Here is a 10,058-nt window from a genome sequence, read left to right as displayed (position 1 = left end):
TCTCTGCACCCGAGATCTGCTGATCATCTCTCCCAAGCACGAAACTCGAACAGATAGCTTCAGAGGGTGGAAGCTCCTCCTCGATCACTCTCCCTCCCTATCTCTCCCTGTCGCTTTATTCTCTACCTACAGCTTTCATTTCCTTTCTATCACGCCAGAACCTTGAGTCTGTATTGGAAATTGTCCGATATAATTCCCCTGCTTTTACAGTTTGCTTAATCCTAGGAGTTTCGCAAATTGGTGAAACGGGTTTGTAAGATAATGCGACATATAAATTATAATCTGAGATGGGTTTCTTCCAATGTTAAGCAAACGAAGAGAATTGTTCGGACGTGGAGAATCTGAATGCAAAAGTTGACATTTTAGGGCCCGGAACATCCATTTTGCGGTAAGATTCCTTATGTTGAGCTTTGCTGGCAAACAATGAATAAATAAACTAAACTTGTTGGGATTGTCTTGTTGATGAATTTTGGTTCTTAGGTTTTTGATTATTTGGTTTTTATTTCTTACGAGGAATTCGTTATGGGTTTTTATCAAGTTGAATAGGTTGAAAGTGTCGGTGTATAATTTTATACTTGGGATTCGTTAGTGTTACTAGGAATTTTCTTCTTCGTTGGTAATAAAAGTTTTCGGGATAAGGATGCTAAAATATTTTGGTCCTTGGGCTTTGATTTTTGAGTAGAAAAGGGGATTTTTCTTTTTCAGGAAAAATCCGTGGACTGCTGGCAAAGTAAAGGTATTAGAAGTTTCATTGTTGAAGATTGATACTTGAGGTTTTGAACAATTAAGTGTCTGGCAGTTAAGTGTGGTAGCTGAAGTTGATGCTGGGGCTTCAACTTAAATTGTATTGAGTGAGAAACCTGTAATGATTTTTCTAAGTAGAAGAAATTGAAAGGTTTTGAGTGGGTGATCTATATTGGTTCCTATGTGTTACATTGGGCAAAGTTGATTTTGAACTTCAAATTAAAAGGTAATCTGCACAGGTTTCATCAAATGTATCTCACTTGGACAGTGGTATCAATGAAATTGAGGTTTTCTAATTGAATGCAAGATGTATGACAGGCATTTGAGAGGTGAATTTCTGTCCAGTTTGAGAAGATAGTGAGTGTAAAGATGGCTGTGGGTAGCAAAACAAGAAATTTGCTTGAAGGTCTAGTAAGAGAAGGATCATTCAAATGGTTACTTGGCAAACGCAGTTCCTTCGATGAAGAATTTGAAGAGATGGGAAGGTCCCCATCTGCTCAGAGGAATTGGATACCACAGCTTTCTCCTGTTGCAAATCTGGTTGTTCGTAGATGTTCAAAGTGAGCTTATTACTTTCTATCTTGTACTCTAATTTTACATGCTTTCTTGAATATTAGATGAATATAGGAAAACTTCCATTCTAGTGTTCTGTGCTACTTCTGTTTGTCAAATGTGGTTATTTTTTATTATTTATATTTATTCCAACGAAGAAATCCCAATGATGTAGAGTCCTTGGTGTTCCTCCAATTGAGCTTCAAGAAAGCTTCAATGCAGAGGCTGCTGAATCAATAAAGCATCCATCAAGGTACGCAAGGAACTTGTTGGAATACTGCTGTTTCCGGACACTAGCCTTGTCAATACGAGTTACAAGTCATCTCGCCGATAAAAAGTTTCGACGCTTAACGTATGACATGATGCTAGCTTGGGAGGCTCCGGCAGCTGCCAGCCAGCCTTTAATAAATGTAAGCTTTATTTGTCTAATTAAGTTGTGAACTCTGCAGTGGAAGTGCCTTTCTACCATGTAATGTTATGACCTCTCCACATTATAGGCTTAATAGATCTCTCTCTCACTCACACACACACCCACACACTCACACAGAGGCATGAGTCATCCAACCAACCCTGTGCCTGAGAAACTCCTTGCACGCAAGTATAGCCTGGCTGGTTTGTGTTTTTCCTTGACTCATAACATGTCTATCAGAAGATCAAATCTATTCCTTCCACGCGGACTGCAGTGGAGGCAGAGATGATTAACATACAATTTAAATCACTAGAATAAAACCTAGTTAATCTAGTCATAAAAAAATTATGACATTTCTCTCGTCTCTCCCCTACTCACTCACACATACTCTCATGTAATTAATAATATTGTTTCCCTTTTTGGAGATCCTCTTGAAATTTAGATTCACTTACTATAACCTTATCTCGAGTTTTTCTGTAAACTATGGTGTCTTTATTACTATGAGTCTGTTGCTTCCTGACAGTTTTGCCGTGCACGGGCAAAATCTATCTACAGGTCGAAGAGGATGCATCTGTTGGGGTAGAGGCCTTCTCAAGAATAGCTTCAGCAGTCCCTATTATTGCAAATGTGGTTATTAGTGAAAATTTATTTGAGGTGCTTACCAAATCAACTGGTGGTCGGCTTCAGTTTTCCATCTACGAAAAGTATTTAAGCGGACTAGAAAGGTAATTGCATCTCCATATTAGTTTGCTATTATTTTGACTTCTTTCCATTTTCGGGTGGTTTGGGATTTTCTTTTCTTTATGGGGTTTTGGGGGGATGGCAGCAGTAGGGGGATATTTTTATTTTTATTTTCCCATTGACCATTTTGGTCTTTTTCATGCCAATCTAAGCTAATCTTAAGGTGGATGACATTGGAGATATTTTAGAGTTCTTCATGTCCCCCACCCATCTCTAATTTCATAAACAGAAGTTGCCGTTACTTCTAGTGATTATCATTGTTTCCTTGGAATTTTGTCTGGTTATTTCAAATCTTAAATCGTGGACAAGTGAAAATTTTATGCCACTTGGCAGTTTATCCTGATAACTGAAGCAACTAAACAAAATGGGAGGAGCTCTCTAACCAAATGAGTGGAATGAAGCTTTATAGTATGGATGATACGCTTAATTATTTTTTATTAATATGGCCAGTCAGTGGTGAAAGCTATTATTTGAATGGAAAAAAGTCGAAAACAACTTTGATAAAAAGAAAAAAATGTAATGTCTATATTGAGATAAAGTCCCTGAAGGGACATTGGGACCATTTCACGTTGATTCAAAAGCAAAGTTCCATGAGGCCCTATTATCTATGTCGGGGCTGTATCAACCTATGTTTCAGTTTGTCTTCCTCTGCTCAGCAAGTATTTGACAGATGTGTTGGACATGCGATGGATGTTTCAGGATATAGTTTCCTTTTTTTTTTCTCCATGTTGGAATGATTGATATGCTAATTATTCAAAACTTACATATGGAGACTATAGAGATTGAAATGGACATATAAAATTGCAATCGGCCTTGAACATTAAAATACTGAGCGTCATAAATGATATGATCAAGAATGTCGCTAAGTGATTGTAATATGATTAGGTTATTGGACTTTGAAACTCCTCTCTCTCTCCTTTTTTTTTTGTATTCTTTAACTACATCTAAGTTCAAGTATCACAAATTACTCCATTGTCAAGATTACAGTTATCCATTCTCAAATTTTGTTTGGTATAATTTTTGCAGAGTTATTAGAAAAATGAAGAACCAATCAGAGTCGTCTCTTATTTCTTCTGTTCGATCAGCAAGAGGAGAAAAGGTTCTTGAAGTGGATGGAACAGTCACCTCCCAACCAGTTCTTGAGCATATAGGGATGTCTGCATGGCCTGGTAGGTTCATAGGATGAAGATATTTTGTTGGATAAATTCACATGACCTATATTCGTAAATAAAAGATTCTTATTGACTGTAGCCATGGTGTTATCTACTTTTTTATAGGTTAAAAAAACATACTTAACATCAACATAAATTTTACAAAATAGGAGTTTAAAGATTAAAGTCCTCTGACATTTTTATGTGATTGCTCATTGCTGTGATGTGTATGCAGGTCGGTTAGTTATGACGGACCATGCTCTTTACTTTGAAGCTCTCCGTGTTGTGTCTTATGACAAGGCAAAAACTTATGATTTAGCAGATGATCTGAAACAAGTTGTTAAACCTGAGATGACTGGACCATGGGGTACTCGGCTTTTTGACAAGGCAGTGTCATATAAATCAATTTCCTTGTAAGTATGATGCATATCTGTTTATTTTATTGCTGTAAAATATTTATTTATTATTTTTAGTGTTCAATCTTGCGAGGATTTTTCCATTATGTTACTATGGGTCACCCTCTTTTAAGCATTATAGTGGCCATAACTTTTTGTAGTTTTCCCTTGTAGATCAGAATCAGTTGTCTTCGAGTTTCCTGAGCTTAAGGGGCATACTCGCCGTGATTACTGGCTAGGAATCATCCGAGAAATTTTATATGTTCATAGATTTATAAACAAGTACCAGATCAAGGGAGTTGAACGAGCTGAAGCACTTTCAAAAGCCGTACTCGGGATTTTGCGAGTACAAGCCATTCAGGATATTAGTTTGGCTAATCCTCTACGGTGTGAGACTCTTCTCATGTTCAATCTTTGTGACCAACTTCCAGGTGGAGACTTGATATTGGAAACCCTTGCAAATATGACAACCCTCAGGGAGTTGGACCGGACTAACAATTCGAAGGCTGGAGGTGAAATGCATTCAGTCTCTGCCTTAGACATGGTCTCTAACTTAGGGTTTGTGTTTGGAACAAGTTCAAATAATCCTAATGAGGCTGGACTTGTTGTGGGGGAGATAACTGTGGGAGAGATGAGTTCTTTGGAAAGAGCAGTTAAGGAATCTAAAATCAATTATGAAAAAGTGGTGCTAGCACAAGAAACAGTTGACGGAGTTAAAGTGGATGGCATTGACAGTAATTTAGCAGTTATGAAGGTATCTTTTATGCCGGTTAAAGAATTTGTTCTGTTGACTTTGTTTGTGTGGCCTCACTCCCCCACCCCCAAAAAAAAAAAAAACAGTGAAGATAAAATCAATTTAAAATCTATTTATAAGGATTTGGTTGATGGAAGTTGTAGAACACGTATGTACTTACTAGCATCAAGTGATGGGCACAAAGCGCAGTTAAAGAGCTCGCTCTCTTTCTCATGCACACTCAGTTATCATCAATCGTTTCGTAACAAAAAAAAAGAGTGAACAAACACTTGTGTAATAGTCAGCTTTGCTTGTATTCTGTCTATATTGGGATATGCTTCTCACTTAAACTAGGGTATCTTCAAGTTTGAATCATACAGTTTTAACATCTTAAGTTGATTGTATACTTGCAGGAGTTACTCTCTCCTATGAGGGAACTCGGGAAGTGCCTTCTGTCTTTGGCGTTTTGGGATGATTATGTGAAGTCATTGGTATTTTGTTTATTTTTCAGTTACATCATTTTCAGGTAAAACTCTTATTTGAGCGATTTGATTGTGCTTTACAGACTATATCTGGTGAATTCATAGAGAGAGAGAGAGAGAGAGATTTGGGTTTTGTGTGTGTGTGTGTGTGTGTGGGGTTGCAAGTGTCCTTGTACCACAATTCCTAAAATCACAGCTACCATAACTCCTCCCTTCCTCCATCTCCACCCCATAACCCCGCGCACCCGGCGTCTTCGTCTCCACACAAATACTCGCACATGCACCTCTTTAACATAAAACTGGTAATCATAGACCATCTGTTGTTGAAAAATTAAAAGATTTTGCTTATTTTTTAATACTGCTCTGCTACCAAGATAGTTAAAATTAAATGACAGCAAGTAGGCTAAATATTCCATTTCTTTGTGTTGAGTAATTCATTCAGAAATATATTTATGCAATTATGTTTCAAGATTATGAGGGCGGTTCTTGATATGTGATTGCACTCTGTTTACTGCTTTAGAAGCAGCTTATCTGAACGATATGACAACTATAAAGGGAACCTGATTTTGAAAATTGTAGTGAGATAGGCATGTGATGACTTGGTGTTTCAAAGGTTATATTAAAGTGAAAAGGGAATAACTACATCTTATGTAGCCAATATTTGTGCCTCGCAACGTAATATAAGATAGTGAATATGCTTCCAATTGCTCCCCTGCGTCCCTCAAACTCTCCCATGCACCCCTCAGTTTGGTCAGTTTGGCTTGATAATTTGGTGCTATCTCTTATAGTTTCTTGAACACATCAAACTGGTAGATATATTTTTTGATAATTACAGCATGCATTTCAGGGGATGGCTGGGTTACACCTTTGCTCTAGTGCTCATCTTTATTGCAATTTTCATGGTACTCAACCGATTTTGTGGCCAAGGAAAGCCTGTTGATCATGTAAAGGTGATAGTACCCCCGGCAACGAAAACAATGGAGCAGCTCTTGGCAGTTCAAAATGCAATCTCTCAAACTGAAGGGCTCATCCAGGACGGTAACATTCTTCTTCTCAAGATGCGGGCCTTGTTGCTGTGCATTTTCCCTCAGGTTTTTCATTCTTCCTTTGTTCTACTGGCTTTTGCACCTTCCAATTTCCATATTTCTCATCTCTGTCTCTTCTTATCTATTATAGGCACATGAAAAATGAAAAATGATAAACACACTTTACAGAAGATTAGTGATTACGAGTTTCTTTTAGTGTAACGGTCACTAGCTCATTGCCAATTCATATTGTTTATTTATCTGTTCATCAGGCAAGCCAAAAATTCGCAGCGGCACTGTTGATTGCAGCCTTGATTCTGGCCTTTGTACCTAGTAAGTTCATCGTTCTTCTAATTTTTTTGGAGACTTTTACAAGATATTCACCTCCAAGGAAAGCAAGCACAGAGAGATGGATGAGGAGATTGAGAGAATGGTGGTTCAGCATACCAGCAGCTCCTGTTATCCTTGAAAGAGAGAGAGAGGAAAAAAAGAGGAAGTGATGCTGTAATTATTATGTGTGAATTATGTAATAACTTGCAATAGTGTATATACGTTTTTGGAATGGGATTCTTTTTTCTCAATGCATCTATTGATTGTAAACCTCAGCAGTTCCTCTTATACTTGTGAGCCATTGCAATAGTTGTATGGAAAATGATAAACTACAACTATTTTGCTATATTTAAATGAATGTTAATTATGTAAAATTGAAAATATTTTTTGACGAAATGAGTAATTGAAAATGTTAATTGATTCGAAGTGAGTTGTAAAATAGTTGTAAATTATTTTTCATATATATAGAAAAATATTTTAATCATAAAGAGATTACATATAAATAAACTTATAAGGTAATGTGATTTGATATAGTGCGTTAGATTGTAAAGTTACTTTTATCGTATAATAAATTTAATGAATCACATGAAAGTATGTCACTTTATAGATTTACTTTTATGTAATCTTTTTATGTAATCTTTATGTGCATGTCACACTTCTCATATATAGTTTTATGGAAGTTTTATCTTCATTTCCATAATACTCAACTCTCACACCACTTTTCCAAAAGTGGGCTGGTGTTTTCTTTGTCAATAAATGGTTTTGTCCACTTATCCTATCCAAAAATGTATAAGGAGTTTTAGATCTCTTTTACGGCCACTTCAAGATATGTGAATTGTAAAATGATAAACACGTCACTTTTTACAACATTTTACATAACAATATTTTAAATTTAGCACACTCCTTCCTATTGTGAGATTTTCCTATAGTAAGGGTTTCAAGCAATCCAATCAATGGGTTGCTCTAACAAGAATGTTCATGGCGGCTAATCGTAGGGCCGGACCATTCAGTTAATAGTGTTATTATTTTATGAGAAATGATATTTGTACTCATAGAATGCGCAAGAGGCACACTCCTTTTGAAAAAAGTCATTAAATAGGGGACTAATAAGAAATAATTAATTTTTTAACAGTAGACTTCATCTTTTTTTAAAATGAGTGTGAGGCGCTTGCATAACTCATGATTATATCTATCATTAATCTTCTTTTATTAGGTTTTAATTTCTCAATTGTATCTTGGATTTTAAGAGCTAAATATAAATACATAAAAAATGAGAGAGATCATGGACAAAATCATAAATTTAATAAGCAAGGGGCATGTAAATGAAATTATAAACTTATATTTATTATTTAACAAGTTGAATTGTTGCCTTGATGCATAAATTAATTAATTGTTTCTCTATAATTTTATATTTTAAATTGGACTTTACATGAGAGTTGGAGCCATAGGCAGTAGATCTTTAAAGGTAAACTATATTAAATAGGAAAATGTTGTATCCACTGAAAAATCCTACCGATAAAAGCTACCGAATGTGTTTTTTTTTTTAGTATTATTTTTTAAAAAAAACAATACAAAGAAAAAATGCTTTAAAAAAAAGACAGAAAATAAAAATAAAAAATTTGCAATATCCTTAGAAATCCTCTGTAAAAATTATCGATGCCCTAGCAGCTCCCATTAAAATAAATATTTACTTTGTATTATTGTACTTTTTTCCTCATGTATTATTGTACTTTTTTCCTCATGTATTATTGTACTTGACAATTGAGAAAGAGTAATGCTATTATGGTATCTCATTTTGTTTCTTTATTTTGATCATTCATGTATTTAATTTTTTTCTTTTATGTACTGATTAAGAAAATAATTATTAGTGTATAATGTATATTTTTATTTTTAAAAATATTTAAATATATTATATAAAAAATGAGTAAAATTTATACAAGTGGACACACCCAACTGTCAAGATTGTGCCGTTAAATAGCACTAGCCATTGAGAAAAGCTAAATAAAAGTACAATTCTGATATAGGTACCCGCCATTGGGTACCTGTTGTTGAATCATGTGACACGTCACATTTATATTATTATTTTAATTAAAAAAAAACTCGATGACTAATCTGCAAATAAAGCATGTCATGAGAAACCATTATATATTTCTCTCAATCCACTGTTCCTGCAGATCATATTTTTCTCAGCACTTTCTTTTCTAGGCACGCTTTTCACCTACCTCAAATTCTAGCCCCTTGCAAAAGTCTCCATCTTGATCGAAAATTTCTGTTATTTTCAAAGAAACTTAGATCAGCTTGGCTCTTGCAGAAGCTGTAAAGTACTAGAAAGTAGGTTATGTTGGCTTCAAGATCAGGTTTTTCTTTGTTCTAGTATTCTCGTTGGAACTTTTCGCAAGTTTTTCCTAATTCTCATGCGCCAAACTCATCCCTGTTTTGCATCTCAGAACTTGTCTTCATTATTTTCATTCCTTGCCCATCTGAGCAACGAGCATCAACCATCTCATCTTCGTGCAATCAAAATTGCACCGCTGTGCCGTCGAAGCCCCATCTCGTCTTCATCTTCTTCATTTTCCTCCTCATCGTGGGTATCAGCAGCTCTGATTTTGTATTTTTCTTTTCTAGATTTTTAATGGTGGTACTGGTTTGGTATTTGGCTTTGGTTCTCATGGCGAAGCTTCTTCACTTGGGATGGGTACATTCTTTGCCTGTAAAAATGAATGTAGAGAGATAAAAGCAGAGATGTGCTTTGTGTTGTATCGAAGGGAAGAGAATTTGCAGCTGAAATGTAGGGAAGGGAATTTGCAAATGAAACGTAGCATTTCATTTATCCACGTGGGGTCCCATTTACGCGGGGGTTAATCCTCCCGAGTGCAAACATATTTTTTCATTAAAGTAACATCACGTGTAGTATGGTGCCTAACAATTGAGAAAAGTAGCATTCATGTCTACTAATTATATTTTGGACGAAATTTGTCGCAATTTGCCGAAATTGACCGAAATGCACTAGAATTGACCACAAAGCGGAACAGGGAAGTGCAACATACCAGCCACTATACCGGTACGATCACTCAGGCTGAAACGGAATGGATTTAAAACATTATAATTGCCAATTGGTCCTCCTTTAACTTTTCTAAATTCAAAATGTAAAAATCTTATAAACTAGAAATTTTTTAATATATATTTTTTAAATTAGTCTTTTAAGCCATGTTTGGTTACACAAGTTGTTTAGAAGTTTCTTGATTTTTTCAAAATCAAATTAAACATATTTAAATCTAAAAAAAATAAATTATTTAGACCTTTTAATTTTTCACCCAATCATTACCTAAACTCAAAAGTGCAAGTATAAGTTTTACAAATTTCAATATTAACAAACTTTTAAAAAATTATCTTTGACTTTATCTATCTAATTTCACAAGGTCCTACCACTCGGCTACCCAACTCTAACCACCACTAGTTCATTCTTCATTTCTTTTCTTTTCATACACATTTAAGA

At 35.3% G+C, this 10,058-nt stretch overlaps 1 protein-coding gene across 3 annotated transcripts; it reads left to right on the top strand.

Annotated features, from left to right (window-relative positions):
* The first annotated feature begins 9 nt into the window (after window positions 1–9).
* On the top strand, window positions 10–6,832 carry LOC108979758. Of its 3 annotated transcripts, XM_018950499.2 has the most exons (11): window positions 10–388; window positions 706–970; window positions 1,063–1,304; window positions 1,472–1,706; window positions 2,261–2,430; window positions 3,473–3,615; window positions 3,833–4,010; window positions 4,167–4,746; window positions 5,139–5,251; window positions 6,055–6,298; window positions 6,505–6,832. In XM_018950499.2, the coding sequence occupies exons 3-11, from the start codon at window positions 1,114–1,116 to the stop codon at window positions 6,730–6,732; spliced, it is 2,082 nt and encodes a 693-aa protein (XP_018806044.2). In that variant the 5' UTR covers window positions 10–388; window positions 706–970; window positions 1,063–1,113; the 3' UTR covers window positions 6,733–6,832. The 3 variants fall into 3 exon arrangements, with proteins under 3 accessions (XP_018806044.2, XP_018806043.2, XP_035541873.1); XM_018950498.2 differs by lacking the exon at window positions 706–970; XM_035685980.1 differs by lacking the exon at window positions 706–970 and having other exon boundaries at window positions 1,052–1,304.
* Window positions 6,833–10,058: the final 3,226 nt, after the last annotated feature.

Source organism: Juglans regia, chromosome 15, assembly GCF_001411555.2.
Source record: "Juglans regia cultivar Chandler chromosome 15, Walnut 2.0, whole genome shotgun sequence".
NCBI lineage: Eukaryota > Viridiplantae > Streptophyta > Magnoliopsida > Fagales > Juglandaceae > Juglans > Juglans regia.
Note: the sequence above shows the minus strand (reverse complement) of the source record. Positions and strands in the feature narration are given on the sequence as shown.